Below are 24,079 nucleotides of genomic sequence, written 5' to 3'. Positions count from 1 at the left end.
CTGCCTGGAATGTTCTAACACAGATATCCTCAGTTCCCTCCTTCTCCTGCGTCAGATCTTTGCTCAGAAGTCACCTTCTCAGTGAGACTTGCCCTGTCCACAATGTTCAACATTTCTACTTCCAACCCCCTCCCAAATTCCTGTGTTCTTTCACTGCATGGTGTTTCCCCATACCTCTCGTCACCTCTCTAGTTCTCTTGTCTGTTCCCTATTTGGCACCCACTTCCCACATATGCCCTTCCCCTAAGCATTAGTCTTTTACTGTATAAAGAAGCCAGTGGTTGGAGCTTCATTTATTCCTTCTGCCATGCTCTTTTCTTTGTGTAGGTAGAAGTTTCTGACCTATATCATTTTCCTTCTTTCTGAGGAACTTCTTTTCAACATTTCGTGCAGGGCAGGTTTTTGTTTGAGAAAGTATTTTTTTCTCCTTCACTTTTAAAGGGTAACTTCATTGGATACAAAATTCTGGGTTGGTGGGTTTTTTCTTTTTTCTTTTAAAAAATATTTATTTATTTATTTGGCTGCACCAGGTCTTAGTTGCGGCACTCGGGATCTTCGTTGCGGCGTGCGGGATCTTTGGTTGTGGCACGTAGGATCTTTAGCTGCAGTGTGCATGCGGGATCTAGTTTCCTGACCAGGGATCGAACCCAGGCCTCCTGCATTGGGAGCGCGGAGTCTTTACCGCTGGACCACCAGGGAAGTCCCGGGTTTTTTCTTTTAACACTTTAAATATTTCACTGCACTCTCTCCTTGCTTCTTTTTTAAGTTTATTTTTTGATTTTTGTATTCATCCTGCTTGATGTTCTGTGAGCTTCCTGGATCTATTATTTGGTGTTATGTCGTTAATTTTGGGAAATTGTTGACCATATTACTTCAGATATTTCTTTTGCTCTGTTCTCTCTTCTGATATTCCAGTCATGTATTTTGTACCTTTTGAAATTGTCCCACAGTTCTTGGCAGTTCTGTATTTTCTTTTTTTTTTTAATTCTTTTTTTCTCTTTGCATTTTAGTTTGGGACGTTTCTGTTAATATATTTTCAAGCTTACTGATTCTTTCCTCAGCCACATCCAGTCTACTCATGGGCCCATCAAGGCATTCTTCATTTTTGTTACCATGTTCTGCATTTTCTTTTGATTCTTTCTTAGAGTTTCCATGTCTCTGCTTACATTACCCATCTGTTTTTATATGTTGTCTACTTTTTCCATTAGAGCACTTAACATATTAATCATAGTTATTTAAAATTCCCTGTCTGATAATTCCAAAATCTGTCATATCTGAGTCTAATTCTGATGCTTGCTTTGTCTCTTCACACTATTTTTTCTTACGTTTTAGCATAACTTATAATTTCTAACTGAAAGCCAGGCAGGATGTATTAGGTAATAGGAACTGAGGTGAATAGGCCTTTATCTAGTTGGGAGTTTTGTGTAATCTGGCTAGGAGTTGGCTTGTGTTTAATGATTGATGTAATTGTAGGTACCAGAGGCCTCAAATTATGCTAGTATCCTTGTTTTTGTCTCCCCTGTAATCTCTGGTCTTCCCTAAGAACCCTTTCTTAAATAGAGTATACACCTTTTAGCTCTTTCAGCTGTAATCCACTGTTATTTTATTGGACCCTCGATATGGTGGCAGAGTGTGGGTGAGGGAAAGCATTTTATAATTTTATGATTAAATCTCAGTCTTTTAGTGGGTCTCTGTCCCTGGGCTGTGACCTTTACAAGTGTTTATGAACTGTTTTCCTTTCTCAGTGCGATAAGAAGTCTAGAGGGGGCCTCAGGGAAATTTCCTCCCCCGAAGTTGGGATAAGTCCTGGTAGAGTCCTTTTCCTGGAGTGAAGGCTGCTGTTAGAGAACACTCTGGGCATACAGCACAATGGTTACTTTTCCCATCCCCCTGCCAGAGCCAGGATCATTCTTGGCTCTTTACCAGGAGAATCTTACAGGGTAGGAATTTTTTTTTAATGTTTTATTCATTGATGTATCATTAGCACCAAAAACAGTATAGGTACAGAATAAATGCTCAGTACGTATTGAATGATTGAATAAATACTGTTTTACATAGATGTGGGAAAATTTCTCAGACCTAAAATGATAATAATAAACTGATGGCATTTCTCTGAGTGACTAGTTAGTCCCCAATCTAGTGTTTGTCTATTTGCTTAGTGTTTGTGTCTCTCTAATCCAAAACCCTAAGTAAGATAGGATTGTTGTAGAGCAGTTGTTCTCAAGAGGTTTTGACTACAATCTTTAGTAAGACATATACATATTTTATATCATGACCCAATATACATGAAGATGTAAATGTACATTTATCTGAACAAACTTTTTATGAAATAATACTTTCCTTTTTGTATGGTGTACTTTAATATTTTCTACTCTGTTATTTTATATTTTATTTTAAAAAGTGCTTGTCGAGATTTACATAGAGGTTAACTTCAGAGGATAATGTTTTTTTTTTTTTTTTCAAGAAATTTGGGTAGATCTACCACACTTAGTTCTGGCTTCCCCCTTTTTCTCCTGATAAATCCATGACTTCCTTGAATAATGAAATTCATTGAGCATCTATAACCTTTGGTGATGTTTTAAACATGTTCTCCCTCCTCCCCCTGCCTGCCCCAGGCTTATGCTAACTCAGTTTTTTTGGAAGTGATTTGAATGCAAACACTTCTCATCACTATTAGCAGGGGAAAAAATTACTTGAGTGCATGTACAGAGTCATCTATTTGTGTTGCTGAGACAGGTGTAGAGTAAAATCTGGGTCTCAGGTTTCATAAGCTTCCTAAAGTGGCTAGTAGGAGTTTGGACCTCATGCCCATTGGAAACCCTGTCCAATATGGGGCCCTGAGACAGAAATTGTAGGTACTTTGGGGTACTTTCCCTTCAACAGTAATGGTTATTTGTCTTTATACATGGATTGCAAAGGTTCAATTCAAGATACCTACCTTGGGGCTTCCCTGGTGGCATAGTGGTTAAGAATCCGCCTGCCAGACTTCCCTGGTGGTGCAGTGGTTAAGAATTTGCCTGCCAATGCAGGGGACACGGGTTCGAGCCCTGGTCTGGGAAGATGCCACATGCTGTGGAACAGCTAAGCCCGTGCGCCACAACTACTGAGCCCACGGGCCACAATTACTGAAGCCCATGCACCTAGAGCCCGTGCTCTGCAACAAGAGAAGACACTACAATGAGAAGCCCGCGCACCGCAATGAAAGAGTAGCCCCCGCTCGCCGCAACTAGAGAAAGCTGGTGCGGAACAAGGAAGACCCAACACAGCCAAAAAAATAAATAAATAATATAAATAAATTTATTTAGAAAAAAGAAAAGAAAAGATACCTACCTTGTAGTGTCAGGGTGGTATCTTGCCAATGGATCTGGAGACAAAGCCGTGCATAAATAACATGGGCTATTGTTAGTAAACAGTGGCCTGTAATTATGAAAGACATGGGAGGAAGAAAACATGGTAGTCTTATCTACTCTATTTCTACTACTTTCCCTGTTGGTTTTGTTCTGAGCCGCCTCTGGAATTTATCTGATTGGTTTTGTTTTGGAGCCACGAAGTATAGATTGAAAGGTTTGGTCTTTCTCCCATGTAACAGGCCATGCGAGGGCTTTGCGTTTCATTCTCCAGAATTCTCTCTAGTTCAGAGCAAAGGCTAAAAACAGCTAAAGCTCAGGGAGAACAAGCTAGTTTAAAAACTACCCTTAGTCAAGTTGCTTCTACCCTTAGAATGAGTCCCAGTAGATGTAAACATTTTTAAATTGTTTTCTTTTTAAAGTCTATAAATAATGGATTTCCAGCTTTTAGTGCTTTAATCTGTTACTAAAAGCCCCGAGGCTTAATTTACAATCATTAATCTTTCCTTCATTACTCAAGATATCATCTTTTTATCCCCTTTAAAATTATTGTTAAATTATGAAAAAGATCAAACATATGAAGTGGTTCAGAGAATAAGATAACAAACAGTCATAAAAACCACCATCTGGATTTAATGAATAGTAGCATTTTGCCATATTTGCTTCAGAACTTCTTCCTTTAAAACATGAAATGTTGCAGATACAGTCGAAGTTCCCTTGGTCTCTCTGTTCACTCCAGTTCCCCTGCTCCCTCTTCCGCTACCCCAGAGGTAACTTCTGTCCTGAACTTGGTGTGGTTCCTTCCCATCCATGCTTCTATACTTTCATACCATTTATGTGTGTCCACAACAGTAGATACAATTGTTTTGTGAAAGTTCAAGTGTATACCAATGGCATTGCCCTACACTTAAGCTATCACTTCCTTTTTTTTTTTTTTTTTTTAGTTCTAGTATTATAGTTTGGGGTTTGTACATATAAGTTGAATTCATACATTTCAAGAACTATATAGCATCCCATTTTATAACTATTTCACAATTTATGCATTCCCTCATTGATGGACATTTAGGTTATTTATAAATTTTTGCTGTTATAAACATTGCCATGATGAACATTTTGAACACGGTTGCTTCTGCATTTGTTGGAAGATTTTCCCCTGGCAAATATCTAGGAGTGGAATCCTGGGAACTACAATATATGCATCTTTAACTCTATCGGATGTTGCCAGGTACCGTCTAACTTGCACTGCTTCCAGAAGCCTGTGAGGCTTCTCAGCAACACTATTGTCAGACTTCTGATCTCTTTCTAATCTGATGGGTAAAAGAGTTGATATGTTTATTGCTTTACCAAAAAAACTTCAAGGGAGTCAAAACATTATCCTTTTGAATTTCAGAAAGTTGATGCACCTCTTCATTCATTCAATAAATATGGAGTTCTTACTAGGAGCCAGGCACTATTCCAAGTAGTAGGCTACAGGGCTAAGAGGGGGACACACATCTCAGCCCTCATGGAGCTTACCTTCTAGAGGAGGGAGACAGTATACACAAGAAATCAATACACTATGAACCGTGTCAGTGATAAATGCTAAGGCAGAAATGTAAACTAGGGAAGGATGGGTACAGTGTGTGTGGAGAGGTGAGGTTGACAGGGTGGCCAGGGAAGGCCCCTTAAGAAAGCACCATTTGAGTTAATGCCTGAAGGCAGTGAAGGAATAAGCTGTATATGTGGACAGTTGGGAAAAGAGAATTCTAGACAGAGGGGTAGAAGTCTGATGGGGGAACGTGGCTGGCATGTTCAAGCAACAGCGAGGAGGCCCATGGGGAAGGTAGGGAGAGGGGAAAGAAATGGGAGGCCAGGTCAGAGAGGTGTGTGGTAGTGTATCACGCTGTCCCTCTAAGGTCATTACAAGGACTTTGAGGTAGACGGGAAGCCGCTGGATAGCTTCCAGCTTTTGAATAGCACAGTGATATGATCTGATTACATATTAAAAGACAGGACTCTTGCTGAACGTAGAAATTCGATTGAAGGGGGCAGAGAGCAGAAGCAGGAAAAACAATAACCCAGCTAAGAGATGATGGTGTTTGGAGCAAGGCAGTGACAGTGCAGATGGAGAGAAATGTTTGAGCTTGGAAATATTTTAAAGGTAGAATCAATAGGATTTATTGATGGGTTGAATGTGGGGTGTGAGAGGGAAAGGGGAAGCACGAATGAGCCCCAGAATTTTGGCCTGAGCCACTGGATGGAGGGAGTTGTCATTAACTGAGATGTGGAACAGGATTGAGGGCGAGTATCAGAAGCTCAGTATTGTCAATGCGCAAAGAGGACCTGAGGTTCTCCTGCATACTGAAGTATAATTGTTGTGCTGAGAAAAAGCACTTGTATGACTGAATTAAAAGCTGTATTACATAGTTGCTTTTTTCATGAAATACCATTTTTACTTAAAAAAAAATCAACAGATAACCTAACGTTAATAGATTTGAGTGTTTGGCAGACATTTTTCTGAAGATGAATGAAGTTAGCCTGTCACTTCAAGGAAAACAACTGACAGTGCTTGTTGCCAATGATAGAATATGAGTTTTTAAGTGAAAATTAGAAATTTGGAACACTTCCATCTACCACAAAGAGCTTGGCAGCTTCCCAATACTCAAAAACTTGTCTGATGAGATCAGTGGTGACATTCACAAATGTGATATTTTGGATCGGGTATAATGAAATGGGTCAACATTTGGAATATCTATAGAACTCAGTGAACCAAATATTTTCCAAATGACAAATGACGATGTTACACAATTATGTATGAGTAAAAGATCCACTCAAAATGCAAGATAGACTTCTGCTTCTAGCCAAGATGGAGTGACGGGGATGCCTTATGGCTAATGAGGTCCATCAAAAATTATTTCATGTGCTTTGTTGGCCAGGTCCATGTGCACATCCAGGTGATAGCAGAGTAGTCGACTGGATGAATGTTGGGCTTTGGAATCAGAAGATGTAGATTGAATCCTGGTCTGTCTTTTCCTTGGCCAATAAACACATTTACTGGTATATCTTCTTGGAGAAACTTTTATTAAAATCTTCTGTCCATTTAAAAGATTGGTTTAATATTACTTTATAATTTTTTTTAATGTTTAAAATTTTTATTTATTTATTTTTTGGCCACACCGTGAGGCATTTGGGATCTTAGTTCCCCGACCAGGAATTGAACCCGTGCCCTCTCCAGTGGAAGTTCAGAGTCTTAACCACTGGACTGCCGGGAAGGTCTCTACTTTTTAAAAAATTGAACTGTGACTTTCTTTTTGGAGATATTATTTTAGGCTCTCCATCCTTAAGAGGTTGATATAGCAGTGCTGTGTCCTTCTTAGCCCATCCAAGTCCTACCCAGATTCAGTAGTCATTACGAGACAGACACCACTCTGCCTGAAGCAGCGTGGCTGCAGTTGCTTAGATGTTTATATTTTCTTTTTTTTAAAATAAATTTTATTTATTTATTTATTTATTTATGGCTGTGTTGGGTCTTTGTTGCTGCGCGTGGGCTTTTTCTAGTTGCAGTGAAGGGGGCTACTCTTTGTTGCTGTGCATGTACTTCTCATCGTGGTGGCTTCTCTTGTTGAGGAGCACGGGCTCTAGGCGTGTGGGCTTCAGTAGTTGTGGCATGCGGGCTCAGTAGTTGTGGCACACGGGCTTATTAGTTGCTCCGTGGCATGTGGGATCTTCCCGGACCAGGGCTTCAACCCGTGTCCCCTGCATTGGCAGGTGGATTCCTAACCACTGCACCACTAGAGAAGTCCTGGATGTTTATATTTTCTTGCTTCTATCTCTTTAGACTTAGATATTAAAATTGGGTTCAGTTCCTCAGTCTCTTATCAGATATCCTCTAAACCTGCTGCTTTGTTTGTCTTTCAGTTTCCTGGTGATGACATGGCATCTGCCAGCTCCAGCCGGGCAGGGGTGGCCCTGCCTTTTGAGAAGTCTCAGCTTATTCTGAAGGGTGAGTGGCACTGTATGAAGTTTGTCATTTCAGGTCCAGCCCCATCTTTGGGAAAGAGGTGGAATTATACCACACTTTAGTTACGAGCATAACTATTCATTCTTATTCATATTATAGCTGGAGTTTTTGAAGAGGAGGGGGAAGAAAAGAACTTTTGGAAAGAATTATATAAAATGGCGAATCCTTCCTTCTCCAGGGCTCTTTTCTATCTACGCTCATTCCCTTGGTGAGCTCATCCGAACCTTATCACTTTACATGCTACCAAATAGTAGGATCACTGCCACATTTGTATCTCCAGCCTGGCCTTGTCTCTGAACTCCAGGTTTGTATATCCAATAGCTCACTTGGCATCTCCACTTGAAGGCTTAGTAAACGTCTAAAATGTGACATGCCTGGAACTGACCTGATTTTTTTTTTTTTCCTCAATATCCTGTATTCAGCAAATCTGGTTTTGTCTACATTCAAAATGTGTTCAGCCACTTCTCACCACCCCTGCTGACCCACCAGCTGGCATCATCTCTGCCCCAGATTAAGGCGGTAGCCTCCTAACCTGGCTTCCTACTTCTGCCCTTTGCCCTGCTTCATTCTGTTTATCGCACAGCAGCCAGTGATCTTGTTACAGTGTAAGCCAGCTCTTGTCACTTCTCTGCTCAAACACATCAAGGACTGTCTATCTCACTCCGCATACAAGCTGAAGATCCCACATGATATGACCCCTTCCATTTCTCATTTCCTGTTCCACATTTACTCCTCTTTGGCTAGATGCACAGGTCCACATGGACCTCCCGTGCTATTCATTGCCTCTACCAGGTACACTCCCACCCCTGGGCCTTTGCACTTGCTGTTCCCGCTGAATGAAATGCTCTTTTGGCTGAGTTATCTACCTGGTCTGCTTCCTTACTTTCTGCAGATTTTTACCCCGTAGTCACTCTCTTCAACGAGGCCTTCCCTGATTCCCCCATCTAAAGGCTCCCTACCCTGATTCCCTCATGTCTCTCCCCTTCATCACCTTATCTTTTTCTTATCAGCCCCTGTCACTATTTAATGTTTGACCTATTGGAATCTCTTTCATTTATTCACTCTCTCTTTCCGTAGAATGTAAGCCCCACGAGAACAGGGGTTTTTGTCTGTTTTGCTTACTGTTGATGCCCCAAAGCCTAGAACAGTGCCTGACACATAGTGCGGCCTCAGTAAATATCACACGGATGAAAGCCTGCTGCTCCAGTAGCTTTAGGAGGAGGAGTCACGGGACCACAAGATGCTCGGGGAGAGAGGAGTGGCATTCAGTATCTGGGCTCAGGCCTCTCAACGTGATCATTGGGAGGCAAAATTGTATCTTTGGTCCAAATTTTTAAATTATTGTTTGAAAAATGGAAATGTTATTCATTTATTTCACGCACTCACATAGTTTACAATTGTTTCCGTTCCTGCAGCTCCCCAGTTCCCTCGCCTGGAGGGAAACTGTTGTTATCAATGAGTGCTCCTTTCCCCACATCATCTTTTTTTTTTTTTTTTTTTTTAAGCCTACAGCACCTGGTATTGCCAAGCGGTCTCCCGTCCAAGTACTACCCAGGCCCAACCCTGCTTAGCTTCCGAGTTCAGGGGCATTCAGGGTGGTACGGCTGTAGTCCCCACGCTTTTACCAACATGATATGTTGTCAGATTTTTTTTTTTTTTTTAATCTTTGCCAGTCTGGTTGGTTAAAAAAAAAAATTGTGTTCTCAGCATAGTTTTACTTCTCATTAAATGATAAGTGATGTTTAGTGTCTTATCATATGTTTAAGTAAATCTGTATTTCCTTTTCTGTGGGTTGCCTGTGTCTATTCTTTGGCTGTTTCTTATTGAGTTATTGATTTTTTTTATAGTCTTCATACATTTTAATTACTTTTCTTGGTGTCTCATGGCTGTTCCAGCCCTTTTGAGAAGGGAGAAGGATTAGAGTGAACTGGTAGGGTTTTGAACTTGAGACTACAGCCTTTACTGCCTAGCTAATAATTAGCAGGGCTAGGTCAGAACAGAAGCCTGCCCATGGAAACTGGTGATATCCTGAGGTCCCTGTTTTGGGACCGTGTTATTCAGGAACAGGCTCTGACTTCTAAAGGTTTCTCTCTTGCCTTTCCCTGATGTGTATTTTCTCACTAGTGTGGAGAGAGCTAACTTGATAATACAGGTGCACCTCGTTATATATGCACTTAAGCTATAGGGAGTTGATAATACTATCCAGGAAAATGGTGGGGGAGAAAGAGGAGAGAAGCAACCATTTAAACAGTGTGGGTGGTTCTTCCTCCTGTGCATTTTGTGGATAGAGCCTCTGGTGTAATTTGGGAGCTGTTGCTATGCTGTCCCCTCTCTCTGCCTCAGTTCCCTGTGCCTCTCATAGTGCAGTCCTAGAGATTTATTTTTTTATTTTTTATCTTTAAAAATTTTTATTGGAGTGTAGTTGATTTACAGTGTTGTGTTAGTTTCAGGTGTATGGTAAAGTGAATCAGTTATGCATATGCACATATCCCCTCTTTTTAAGATTCTTTTCCCATATAGGTCACTAAGGAGTATTGAGTAGAGTTCCCTGTGTTATATACAGTAGGTCCTTATTAGTTATCTATTGTATTTATTTTTTTAATTAATTAATTTTATTTATTTATTTTTTTGGCTGCATTGGGTCTTTGTTGCTGCACGCGGGCCTTTCTCTAGTTGCGGCGAACGGCGGCTACTCTTCGTTGTGGTGCACGGGCTTCTCATTGCAGTGGCTTCTCTTGTTGCGGAGCATGGGCTCTAGGCGCGAGGGCTTCAGTAGTTGTGGCACGTGGGCTCAGTACTTGTGGTTCTCTGGCTCTAGAGCGCAGGCTCAATAGTTGTGGCGCACGGGCTTAGTTGCTCTGTGGCATGTGGGATCTTCCTTGACCAGGATTCGAACCCGTGTCCCCTGCATTGGCAGGCGGATTCTTAACCACTGCGCCACCAGGGGAGCCCTGGTTATCTATTTTATATATAGTAATAGTGTGTATATGTCAATCCCAATCTCCCAATTTATCCTTGTCCTCCAGTCCTAGAGTTTTACAATACACTTTTTAAATACACTAAGGTCCTCAAACGTAAGCCAACTATTTTATCTGATATTTAACTGAAGGAACACTGAAAACACAGCACAACAAAGCAAAAAACTGGCTGTTTGGAACCTATAGAAGGATAATATGCCACACTTTATTCTGTTGCCTTCCTAAGAGCTTTTCAGGGGTATAATTTTGGAAATATGTGATTTTTTGCCTTATTTGTTGACTTTAAAAGCTAAATCCTATGTGAAGATGTGACTCCATGTATAAGAAACTGACATTTATATTTTATCAAATAGTAAACTTTCTAGATAAACTTGAGACCTTTATTTTGGCTTGTCTTTTTTTTTTTTTTTTTTTTTTGCAGTACGCGGGCCTCTCACTGTTGTGGCCTCTCTCGTTGCGGAGCACAGGCTCCGGACACGCAGGCTCAGCGGCCATGGCTCACGGGCCCAGCCGCTCTGCGGCATGTGGGATCTTCCCAGATCGGGGCACGAACCCGTGTCCCCTGCATCGGCAGGCGGACTCTCAACCACTGCGCCACCAGGGAAGCCCTGGCTTGTCTTTTAAGAACAAGAAACATTGAAAATATCACCCCACTTATTAATTATAAATTACTGCGGGGAAAATGTATCTTTACAGTGGAGTGACCTGGCAAACCCCACATTAACCATGGGATCAAAATTAGTATCCCCAATAGGAGGATGGCCTGGTGTGTACAGTAAGAAGTATACAACCTAACCTGTGTAGTTAGTATTCTTGACAAAAATGTTCACTGTAAATCTAACCATGAGGAAACAATCAGAAAAATGCGGGATTTAGCATTCTGTAAGACAGCTGGTGGAAGGAAGTCTTTAAAAATCATTGTCATGGGGCTTCCCTGGTGGCGCAGTGGTTGAGAGTCCGCCTGCCGATGCAAGGGACGCGGGTTCGTGCCCGGTCCGGGAAGATCCCACATGTACAGTTTGTTCATCTTGATTGGATCCTGGGTTGGGAGAAAAACAGCTATAAAAATATGTTTGGGGGACTTCCCTGGTGGCGCAGTGGTTATGACTCTGTGCTCCCAATGCAGAGGGCATGGATTCGATCCCTGGTCAGGGAACTAGATCCCACATGCATGCCACAGTTAAGAGTTGGCATGCCACAACTAAGAAGCCCGCGTGCCACAACTACAGAGCTGGAGGGCCGCAACTAAATCCTGGCACAACCAAATAAATATTTAAAAAAAAAGTTGGGAACAACTGGGAAACTTTGAATATGGAATGGGTATCAAATGATGGAAGGAGTGACTATACATTTTTTTTTTAGGTATAATAATGGTGGTGTGGTAGGTGGAAGAATGCCCTTATTGTTTGGAATTGCATTCTGAAAGTAGTCAGGGCCGATCTGTCATGATATCTCCAACTAACTTTTTTTAAAAATACAGATGTTGTATATATATCTGGGTCCTGTGCTATCCAATAGGGTAGCAAGTATAGCCACATAGAACTATTTACATTAAAATTAAATAAAATTTAAAGCTCCAGTCCTCAGTCTCACTAGCCATATTTCAAGTGCTTTATAGCCACATGTATCTCATGGCAATGTATTGGACAGCGCTGGTGTAGAACATTTTTATTATTGCGGAAGTTCTCTGGGTAATATTGATGATAGACGCTGAGAGAGAGACAGAAAAGCATATGTGGCAAAATGATAGCAGTTAGTAAATAATGTGCAATTATTTATTCTATTCTTTCAATTTTTATGTAAATTGGAAACTTCACAAAAAACTACTAACTGCACCATGTGATCTTAGATTGAGTCCAGGACTAGAAAAAAATCTTTTCTCTTTTGCTATAATGGACATTGATAGGGTAACTGGCAAAATTTGAATAAGGTCTGTACCTTAGATAATAGTATTAAAGAATGTTGAATTTCCCAGTGTTGATAATTATACTATGGTAACGTTAGAAAATGTCTTAGTTCTTAGAAAAGACACACTGATGTATTTAGGGAGAGAAAAAGAGAGAGTAATAAAGCAAGTAGCGTAGAAAGTTAATATTTGGTGACTTTGGGTGAAGGGTTTTTTTAATCAAATTATTTAATTAATTAATTTATTTATTTGGCTGCGTTGGGTCTTCTTTGTGGCATGTGAGATCTTTTGTTGTGGCACGTGGGCTTCTCTCTAGTCGTGTCATGCGGGTTTTCTGTCTCTAATTGAGATGCGTGGGCTCAGTAGTTGTGGCGCAAGGGCTTAGTTGCCCCATAGCTTGTGGGATCTTACTTCCTCAACCAGGGATTGAACCCACGTCCCCTGAGTTGGAAGGGGGATTCTCTACCACTGGACCACCAGGGAAGTCCCCGGTGAAGGGTTTATAAGAATTCTTTGTATTAGTCTTGCAACTTTTCTAAATGTCTGAAATTATATCAATAAAATTTTTTTTTAAAGTAGATACTAAAAAAACAAGGACCAAAAGGGAAACTTGATGGAAGGGTTCAAAGAATCAGCCCGGGAGCTGAGAGGCTTGGTTCCAGGCTTAGCACTGCCTTTGACTAGCTCCGTGATTTTGGATATGTCTCACTTCCCTGGATCTTAGTTTGCCCAACTATTAAATAAAGGGTTTGAACTTGTTGATTTCAAAGAAACTGTCTAGCTCAAAATGGTAGGACTCTATATAACTAGTTCCTATTTTTTATCTATATTTTTACATTTAAGGGTCTGCCTGCAGATCTGCGCTCATACCACCAGGTGGCCTCAGTTAACCTTGGTCTATGTGTGTAGTATTTTCATTTTCCCACTCTGGGCCACATTTCCCAGCTCTACGACCTCTTTTCCTAGTACCAACCCTTGTTGCTTCTTAATCTTCACGACAGCTTTTGTTGCTGTTGTTCCTTGACTTTCTCTCTAGTGTTCTTTTGGTCCTGGAGAAGACACATATTGCTAAAAAACAATCAGAGGTGGCTTTGCCCTTTGCCAAGTTGTGGACCCTTATAGGACTGTCATCCCTCAGAAGGGTCTAGGAGGGAGAGGTTTGCTAACTCTTGAAGGGAACTCAGGTTCAGGCAGTCTTGTCATCATGGGTAAGGAACGTCAGTTATATGCTCTGATTTGGGGCATAGGATAGAAAGCATCCAGATGGGTTTTGTCCTAGTGATCTGGAGTTTCCACTATGGCTGATAAATGCTACAAAAGGAGCTTGTCTAGCATCCAGCCCTGGGCGTACGCTTGCTTAGTTGGTGCTGAGCCCCTCGCTTGCTGGTGCCGTGTAAGCATCAGAAATGCTGCCACATGAAGGAAATGAACAGAAAAGGAAATGCAGGTGGTTAACAAGTACATGGAAAAACTGTTCAATCTGGCTAGTAATTGAAGAAAAGCATTAGAACAAATAAGCAAAGTCTGGAAATGGTATATAGCATGGTGTGGAGTCAGGCTGCCGGGTGCACATTGTGGTTCGAAGCTCCCTGGATGTGTAGCCTGGGGCAATGACCTAGCTTCCCCAAGCTTGTTTCCTCCTGGGTGAAATGGAATGATGATGTATTTCCTGCCTCATTGTAAGGATTCGGTTAGATAATGTGTGCATAGCACAGGATCTGTAATAAGTGCTCATTAACTCTTAGCTATTATCTTTATACTATTTTTTTTTTTACCTACATGATTTGCAAAGGGTGAAAAAAACATAGTACTCAGTGCTATGCAGTGTTTGGTGAAATGGATATATTCCTATAGTGCTGATAGGTGTCTACATGGGTTTAGAAAGGAACTGAGCAGTTTTAAGAACTTTAAAAAATGTTCATATCCTTTGGAAGAATACTCAGAATTGCATGCAGATACTATATACATTTGTGGTTATTTTCCCCGAGCCAAAAGTTGGAAGCAATCTATTCAACAGTGAAAGAATAGTTGCCTAAATTATGGTGTATGCTTGTAATGGGCTTATGTTGCAGCTTTTTAAAATGGATTTTGGGGGGAGAGGAATTTTTAAAGAATTGGAGACATAAAAGATGAAAGTCTAGAAAGTCTGTATTTACCAACATCTTAATGATAATTATCCCAGTGTTTTCGGGTTAGGAGTGATTTTTTCTCTTATGCTTCTTTTCTTATGCTCTTTTTATACCCTCACATTAAAAAAGAAGTCTTTTTAGAATGAGGAAAAGACAAAATTTTTTTAAAAGAAACAACAAAATAAGAGGGAGAACATCTGCCACAGGGGGGCAGCTGGGAGCCCTCTGACTCATCCTTGACTTCTTCTGTCTTTCCTGTCCAGTGGTGTCAGCAAAGCCCAAGGTGCATAGTCGTCAACCTCGAATTAACTCGTTTGTGGAAGTGGCAGTGGATGGACTCCCCAGTGAGACCAAGAAGACTGGGAAGCGAATTGGGAGCTCCGAGCTTCTCTGGAACGAGATCATCATTTTGTAAGAGAAAACCCCTTCTCTCCGAATGCAGCCCCCCAGGAGAATAGAGGAAGGGGTTGTGGGAGATCCAGGTTTCCTGTAGCAGCCTCTAGTCCTTCTGCCTTTGGTACCTGAGGCACCTTCTCTTCAGGTGTTTCTACATCATCGAGGTCACAGAGTGTTCATTGTTAGCTAGATGGTTACAGGGTCAGCTCTGGGGGGGAAAGGGTATATGTGAGTGTCTTCTTCTTTGGGGTTCCCGCCACCTTCAAGATGTCAGCAGTGTAGTTTCTCTGTTTTCTTCTAAGTTACAGGAGTGACTGATCTGCTTGGATATGATGAATCAAGTATTTGTTTTCCAGGAATGTCACGGCCCAGAGTCATTTAGATTTGAAGGTCTGGAGCTGCCACACCTTGAGAAATGAACTGCTAGGCACCGCCTCTGTCAACCTCTCCAATGTCCTGAAGAACAATGGGGGCAAAAGTATGTACAAAGAAGGGGTACCTGACGTCATTCATTTGTGGGGGTGGGGAAAAGAATGTGAAGGTGTGGATGTCTCTCACATGGTGGATAAACCTGGTGATGCAGTTTCCTCCAGGACCAGAGGCTGCAGTTACTGTACTCCCGGTGGATGTTGTCCGTGGAGTTCTAGGAAGGCTGAGAGCTACTCTCTGCCTCTATTGCGGAACTCAGCCCCTTGGTCCAGGGCCCCTAGTGGTGGGATGCACTGATGTCTCCCCCTTGATCCTTCCTCAGGGATGCATACTTTCCCTCTGCCCCTCTTTTCCTGATCCTGATGTGTGATGTGTAAAATCAAACTGTCAAATGCCTCCAACCTAAATCATTACTTTCCTAGTCTGATCCCTCAAACACAACAAAGGAGCTTCGTCTGTGGGTGGGTGTGTACATGTGTGCCTGCCTGTCTGCGTGGAATGGTGTTACAAATGGTGCCCTGTGCTTAGAAGGCGCTCGATAAACATTTCCTGGTTGTTGGAATGCAGTGGAAGCTCTATCATGATTATTCAGCATGCCTCGGCTGCACGGAAATCTAAATCCTCACGTCTGTTTATTGCTGTTTGTGGTCAGTGGAGTAACCCATGGCTGAGGTATCTGGATCCTCCCTCATAAAGCCTCTATTCAGAGCAGTACCAGATGTGGCGAGGGAATGCCACAGAAAGAAAGGCTCCTTCTTTTCTTGATATGTGCTGTCTAGCAAATATTTTCTGAACGTAGATTTAGTTTAAGAGAGATGTGTGGGTGGGGAGCCCCGAGTCCCAGGGAGAGTGCTGCTTGATTCAAGAGTCTTTCCTTTCTGAGCCTGTCCTTTCTGATGGGCCTCTTGAGTGGGGTGTGAGGCTCCCCCGGTCTTTTTCTTTCTGCTGGGCACACACTGATGTGGTGAACCCACTCTGGACTCGGGAATCGTCTGAAATGAGGATCTGCCTCTATTCTAATTCTGCAGGGAACACCCCGCTGCTCTGTCTTCTGAGTCAGTCTTTATTTTCCCAAATGCTAGCCTGCCTTTTATAATTTGATTCTCAAGGAGGATTATATTTACTATGTCATTTGGAAATAGACTTGTGGGCATTCTCACATTAGGATCAGCAAGCGACATGAGTGTCCTTTTCTCTCCTTTTTCATTTGTCCAGTTGGCATATTTTTGCTTTCAATTACAAAAGTAATTGTTGAAAAATTGGGAATCACACAAAAGCACACAGACACACAAAGAAGATAAAATTCTCCTGGAAGCACAGTACCTAGAGATAATTATTGTTAACATTTTGATATATGCCTTTCTGAGCTTTTTTTCCCTGTGTGCAGTGTATTAATATTTAAGACATCAGTGAAACAAAATTGAGATCATACATGAACTTATTATTTTGCAACATGCATTCTTCTCTTTAAAATGTATTACTATATCTTTATTTTTAATTGTGATTTAAAAAAACACATAACGTAAAACTTACCGTCTTAACCATTTTTAAATGTACAGTTCAGTGGCATTAAGTACATTGACAGGATTCTGCAGCCATCATCTCCATCCGTCTCCAGGACTTTTTCATCTTGCTAAACGCAAACTCTGTACCCATTAAACAGTAACTCCCTCCCTTCTCTCAACCCACACCATTCAACTCTCTGTCCCTATGAATCTGCTTACTCTAGGTACTGCATATGAGTGGCATCATACAGTATTTACCCTTTTGTGTCTGGCTTCTTTCACTCAGCATAATGTCCTTAAGCCTCTTTCACGTGGTACGTATCAGAATCACCTTTTTTTTTCTTTCTTTTAAAATTTTATTTTATTTTATTTTGGCCACACTGCATGGCTTGTGGGATCTTAGTTACCTGACCAGGGATTGAACCCGGGCCCTCGGCAGGGAAAGCACAGAGTCCTAACCGCTGGACAGCTCAGTAGTTGTGGCTCGTGGGTTCTAGAGTGCAGGCTCAGTAGTTGTGGCGCACGGGCTTAGTTGCTCTGCGGCATGTGGGATCTTCCCGGACCAGGGCTCAAACCTGTGTCCCCTGCATTGGCAGGCGGATTCTTAACCATTGCGCCACCAGGGAAGTCCCCAGAATCACCTTTTTTATGCTGAATAATATTGCATTGTATGCCGCATTTTGTTGATCCATTCATCCATCCAAGGACATTTGGGTTGCTTCTACTTTTTGCCTGTAGTGAACAGTGCTGTTGTGAACATGGGTGTCCAAATATCTCTTCAAGTCCCTGCTTTCAGTTCTTTTGGATATATATTCAGAAGTAGAATAGCTGCATCACATGGTAATTCTATTTTAATTTTTTGAGGAACCGCCATACTGTTTTCCGTAGCTGTTGTACCGTAAAATATTTAATTGTTCCTCAAAAGTCAGTTTTTGATGACTGTCTGGTAGTAGTCTTATCAGATGGCTGTGTGAAAATTTAAGGTTGAACATTTGGGTAGTTTTCAGTATTTCACAGTCACAAATAATGCTATTTTGATAAACTTATAAGTTTACAAATCTTTGTACCAATTGTTAAAAATGTGTATTAAATTATTGAACATAGACTTGCTGGATTTAAACATTTTTCAAGGTTTTGGACACATTGCCAGATTACCCTCCAGAAAAGTTCTACCCATTTATCCTTCCATCAGCAGTAGCTGAGATGGCTGGTTTCTATTGCACTTTAACATTTATTGGATTTATTTGTAAAAAAAAAAAAATATATATATATATATATATATTTTTTTTTTTAGCCTATTTTATAATTAACATTTTGCCAGATTTGCTTCATCTATTTCTTTTTGGTTGCAGTATTTAAAGTAAATTACAGGTGTTTCAACCTTTTATCCTAGATTCTTCAGCATGCATCTCATTAAAAAAGGACTTTTTTTACATAATTACTGTACCATTATCACACCTGGCAATATTTACACGAATTCCTCATTATCACCTAATACCCAGTTCATATTCGATTTCACCATCTATCTCAAAGTGTTGTTTTACAGTTGGTTTGCCCCAACCTGGATTTGGGCAATGTCCCCTCATTGCATTTGGTGGTTATGTCTTTGAAGTCCCCCCACCTCCACTCCACCTTTTTTAAAGCTGTAATTTACTCAAGGAGACTGAATTTTTTTTTTTTTTTCTGGTACGCGGGCCTCTCACTGTTGTGGCCTCTCCCGTTGAGGAGCACAGGCTCCGGACGCTCAGGCTCAGCGGCCATGGCTCACGGGCCCAGCCGCTCCACGGCATGTGGGATCTTCCCAGATCGGGGCACGAACTCGCGTCCCCTGCATCGGCAGGCGGACTCTCAACCACTGTGCCACCAGGGAAGCCCTGAATGTTTTTAAAGTGTGTTTATTGCCTTATTAATGTCCTTTGCTCATTTTTTTACTGAAATGTGCATTTTTCTCTTTTGGTTTTGAGAGAGCTCTTTATATGTTAAGGCTGTTATTCTTTGTCTTGTAATTTGTGTTTTCCCAGTTTTTCATTTGCATTTTAATTTTTCAGGCTTTTTTTTTTTCTTTTTTCCATACAGATGTTTTAAACTTTCTGTAGTCAAGTCTGTTACCTTTTATATTTTCAGCCTTTTCTTTTATGTTTTGGAAGGCTTTCCTTTATTCTGAGATCAGGTAAATGATCATCTCTATTTTCCCCTAGTTCATTGTGATTTTATTTTTTTAATTTAATTCTTCATCCAAATGAATTTATCTTTGTGTACAGTGTGAGTAGGGATCTAATTTAATTTTTCCTGAATAGTTAACTGATTACTTTAGCACTACTTATTAAATAACCTATCTATATCCCCAGTGATCTGAGTTGCTACCTTAAGCATATATTAAAAACATATGTATATTTGGGCCTGTTTGGGACTTTCCATTCATTGCTGTTTTTTATCAGCCTTTTCAAATCACTCTGCCTTAGCTAGTATAACATTATGTTATGTTTTTAATATCTGACAGTTCAAGTTTCTCTTCTTTTCAAAATCTTCCTGCCTCTTTTCTTTGCATGGATGACATCATCACATGAATTTTACATTATTTTGTCAGGTTCTCCCCTCTTCCTATTCTCCTACCCCCAATCCCTTGAGATTTTTGTTGGAATCTATCATATGTAAAGTTTCTTTATGGAGAATTTTCATACCAGGAACATGGAATGTCTCTAAATTCACTCAAATCATTTTGAAGTTATCTTCAGATAGATTCTTTTAGTTTTTAAAGAAGGTTTGATATTATTTTCAGTGGGATCTTTTTCTCTTATGTCTTCTAACTTAGTGTTGTTGGTATATGACTATTAGTTTCTGTATTTTCTTTTATATAATCAGTCACTTGCTGAATTCTTAGTATAGGTTTTCAACAGTTTCTTTTGGATTTTCTTGGTAGACGTTTATGTGGTTTCTAAGATCGAAAATTTTGATCGTCTTAGGAGATAATTTTACTTCTTTTTCTTTGTTAGTTGCTTTGTATACAACTTCCTGTTTTAGTGGTGATGGAGTGGGCATTCTCCCCTAATAACTAAGCTTATAGTGACTTCTTTAGGTGTCAGGTTGGGTATTAGTTGGTAACGTGTCTTCTTGGTTTACTAATCATTGTTGTCTTTTTAAAAAAATCAGGATAAGGGTTGACTTTTGAGCAAATAGTTTTTATTTTATCTTTTAAAAAGTATTTATTTATTTGGCTGCGTCGGGTCTTCGTTGTGGCACGCGAGATCTTTTAGTTGCAGCATGCAGCAAATAGCTTTTAAGCAACCATTGGGATAATTATATGTTTCTGCTTTCAATGTATTATATTAATTTCCTTGTAGTAACAACCTTAGAATTTCTAGAATATACCTAATTGCTCATGGTAGATTATTCCTTGAAAATTTTTTTAGAATTAAATGTTCGTATTTTATTTGGGGGTTTTCCATCTAATTCATAAGTGACATTTGTTTGTAGTTTTGTACTATTTTTGTCATCTTTGGAATCAAGGCTAGGCTAATTTTATAAAGTAAATTGAAGTGCTTTCCAACTTCGGGAATAGACTCTATAACATGGGAATTATCTGTTCCATGAATGCAGGAAAGAGCTCACCCATAAAACCAACTAGGTCTGGCAGCTTTCTCTGAAATAATTCTTTGATGACTTTTTCAGTTCTTTCCCCATAATGATTGGTTTGTTCAGCTTTTCTGATTTATCTTGTGTCAATTTTGTTAATTCATATATTCTGAGAAAACTGTTTCATGAGATATTCAAGTTATTAATATAAAGATTTGAGATAGCATTCTCATTTTTAAAAATGTTTCTAATTTTTCTCACTTAAAAATGTTGGTATTTGTGTGTTTTTTCCCCATTTTTTTTTTCCTTGACTTGCATAAACATTTTTGTTTTAAATTTTGGCTTTTAATTTATTTTTTACAGGACAACTACTTGGACTTATTTATCAATTATACCATGTTTTCTAATGTTAATTTCTATTTTTAACTTTGTTAACCTTTTTCATCTTTTTGCTTTATTTATTCAATAGTCAGTCATTTATAGCTTTTTGAGTTGAAAGCTTAGTGCATTTATTTTTGTCCTGTCTTATTTAATAATAAAAACATTCTTGCTTTAAATTTGTCTTTGATTTTTACCCCACTTGGTATTCAAAATTTTTTCTGTTAAAGAAAAGTGCACAAATCTTAAGTGAGACAGCTCAATGAATATTTACATGTGTTCACATCTGTGTAATCACCACTCAGATCAAGAGATAGAACATTCCCAGAACCCCAGAAATTTCCCCATGTCCCTTGCTTGCCCTGCCCTGAGATAACAGCTATTCTGAATTTTATCACTGTTGATCACTATTGATTAGTTTTGCCTATTCTTGAATTTTGTATCAGTGAAATCAATTCATCTGTGCTTTTGCATGTAATGAGAGTTGGTTTTTTTTTTACTGGGGTATGGTATCCTATTGTATGAATATACCACAATTTATTTGTCTCATCTCCTGTTGGTAGACGTTTGGGTTAGTTCCAGTTTTTAGCCATCATGAGCAAAGCTGCTGTGAACATTCTTATACAAGTATTTTGGAAGACACAGACATACACTTCTGTTAAATCTATCTATGTGTCTATCTATCTATATCTATCTTGAGGACTTGTTTCATAGGGTGGATATATGTTTAGCTTTAGTAGAGACTGTCTGGTGGAGAACCAATTTGCCATCCCCTACATTTTGCTGTGTTCTGCTCCTTTTTTGTAATTGCTCTTGTGATTTTCTCTTTGAGCCCAGCGTGATTCAGGAGGATGTTTCCTATGGCTCCCAGGGGCTGTGTTGCTTGTGGCAGTGGCTGCAGCTTCTACTGCTCTTGCTGACGCCAGCCTTAGCACTTTGAGTGTGTGGCTGGGTTTAGTAGTGAGGCACATCAGATCCAAATCTGATGGAAAATTTGGGCAGTGGGCTGCTTTTTCTTAGAAAAACAAATCTAGGATGACAATATAGATAATATTCTGGCTGTGTTTCCTAAAGCCCTCTGTATAGAGCAAGGCTGTTTCTGATGATTGCAAATCTGTCATGTAGAGAAGTGGTTAAGAACATGTGGACTCTGGAGTCAGACTCCCGGGGTTTGAATCCTGATTCCACCAGCTTTGTACATCAGACACTTAACTTCTCAATGCTTCTGTTTCCTTGTCTGTAAAATATTGTTTTGAGATTAAGTGAGCTAACAACAGTATGTGACACATGTTCGTACTATAGTAGTAGTAGTAGTAGTAATGGTAGTTATTATTCTGTCTCCTCTGATACTTTCCTTCCCAAAGATTGGGAGGTACAAATCCCAGAGATGGACAGCAGAGACCCAGTTTCCTGATATGGGACCTCCTTGCCTAAATGGGAGGCAGCCCTGAGGTTGTTCCAAGAGAGAATTCTAAGACTGGACAAATGCAAAAGCTTTGCAGGTGTGGAGTGGGGAGGCCATTATTAACATGGGACATTTTTCAGCACCACAGCCTTGGAGCCTGCTCTCCTTGGGGAGCTGCTGGACGGGAAATGTTTCCAGAGTGGTGTCTAGGTATGAATATGGTTTCGTAGGGTAGTGGGTTACAGTAGGTGAGGTGACTCCTCTCATTGTGGCCGGGTCTTCCTGAAACCACTTTTCCTGGGAAAGGGAGTGATGGGTAGCGGTTACCCCACCTGGTGTTTTTCTGCTCCATGGGACATAATTCATTCTTTCATTTGCTCCCTTGTTTTCCCCTGGGTGGACTTGGAGGTTGACTGGGAGACCCAGCTGATGTTTCCTGCCTCCCCTGGCCGAGGGATGCTGCAGTGGAGGGTTTTACTCAAGTCCAGCAGTTACGTAATGGTCAGCCTTGGCTGACTCTGCAGGGACATTGACCTGGCAGTGGCTGCACAGAGGACTTGACCAAAAGTCCTGGTTTGGCTCTTAAGGATGGTTCTAGTCATCTCTGTGTGGAAGCCAGCTTTTGAGTTTGACTATTGCTTTTTTTTAAATTTATTTTTTGGGGACTTCCCTGGTGGTCCAGTGGTAAAGGATCTGCCTTCCAATGCAGGGAACAGGGGTTTGATCTCTGATCGGGGAACTAAGATCCCACATGCTGTGGGGCAACTAAGCCCACGCGCCACAACTACTGAGCCTGCACGCCACAACTAGAGGGCCTGCATGCTGCAAACTACAGAGGCCATGCACCACAACTAGAGAGAGAAAACCCACATGCCACAACTAGAGACAAGCCCGCGAGCTGCAACAAAAAATCCTGCATGCCGCAGTGAAGATCCTGTGTACCGCACCTAAGACCCAATGCAGCCAAAAAATAAAGAATAAATAAATACAATAAAATAAAAATTAAAAAATCTTAAAAAAAATGTTAAGTCCCCGAAGCAAGAACCAATGCTTTAAGAAAATAAAAAAAGAAAAATGATAATTTATTTTTTAAAAAATTGAATGAATACCAATTTAAAATTTATTTATTTATTTATTTGTCTGCGCCGGGTCTTAGTTGCAGCATGTGGGATCTTCGTTGCTGCCTGAAAAATCTTTAGTTGCAGTGTGCGAACTCTTAGTTGCGGCAGGTGGGATCTAGTTCCCTGACCAGGGATCGAACCCCAGCCCTGTCCATTGGGAGCACGGAGTCTTAGCCACTGGGCCACCAGGGAAGTACCCTGAATACTGATTTTTTTTTTTTTTTTGCGGTACGCGGGCCTCTCACCGTTGTGGCGTCTCCCGCTGAGGAGCGCAGGCTCCGGACGTGCAGGCTCAGCGGCCATGGCTCACGGGCCCAGCCGCTCCGCGGCATGTGAGATCTTCCCGGACCGGGGCACGAATCTTCATCCCCTGGATCGGCAGGCGGACTCCCAACCACTGCACCACCAGGGAAGCCCCGAATACCGATTTTTAAAAAAACCTTTTTATTAGGGGAATTTTCAAACATAATCCCCATCCCCCAGTAGCCACCAGCATATGTTTCATCCGTACCCGCCCACTGGACGATCTTCATTTCTTTCTAGCTTGGTAGCAGATAGGAGCTGAGACCCACTTTTCTCTTGTAGCTCTCCTCTCTGGTAGTTGGACTCATCAACACTGCAGACCTTGGCACTACCAGATTGTCCTGCTTTCAAGGAGGGAAATATGGCTTGAAGTAGATTAAAAAAAAAAAAATTCCAAACTTCTTTATTTTAAAATAATTTCAAATTCAGAGACAAGTTACAAGGCTAGGACAAAAAACTCCCCTATACTCTTCATCCATGTGGTGATATTTTGATGCATTTGCCTTAACATCGTCTGTATATGCATGTATGGTGATTTGCTGAATCATTTTAAATTATAAATCTTATACATCTTTGTCCCTGAATATTTAAATGTGTATTTCCTAAGAA

At 40.7% G+C, this 24,079-nt stretch overlaps 1 protein-coding gene and 1 pseudogene across 4 annotated transcripts in view; one reads left to right on the top strand and one right to left on the bottom strand.

Moving 5' to 3' along the window:
• WWP2 (WW domain containing E3 ubiquitin protein ligase 2) overlaps positions 1-24,079 on the top strand; it is a 157,886-nt gene that overhangs the window by 27,677 nt on the left and 106,130 nt on the right. For 3 of the 4 annotated variants that reach the window (XM_029241206.1, XM_029241211.1, XM_029241219.1), the window contains 3 exons: positions 7,245-7,329; positions 14,624-14,771; positions 15,113-15,234. In XM_029241206.1, the coding sequence (XP_029097039.1) occupies positions 7,260-7,329; positions 14,624-14,771; positions 15,113-15,234 (340 nt within the window). In that variant the 5' untranslated portion in view covers positions 7,245-7,259. Of the gene's footprint in view, positions 1-1,363; positions 1,941-7,244; positions 7,330-14,623; positions 14,772-15,112; positions 15,235-24,079 lie in introns of those variants that run through there. The other variant, XM_029241224.1, reaches the window with a different exon arrangement.
• On the bottom strand, positions 8,851-8,959 carry LOC114890059 (annotated as a pseudogene).

Source organism: Monodon monoceros, unplaced genomic scaffold, assembly GCF_005190385.1.
Source record: "Monodon monoceros isolate NGI ecotype Baffin Bay Population unplaced genomic scaffold, NGI_Narwhal_1 Super_Scaffold_10, whole genome shotgun sequence".
NCBI classification, from domain to species: Eukaryota; Metazoa; Chordata; class Mammalia; order Artiodactyla; family Monodontidae; genus Monodon; species Monodon monoceros.
The sequence above is the reverse complement of the archived record's forward strand: the minus strand, read 5'-3'. Positions and strand labels throughout refer to the sequence as shown.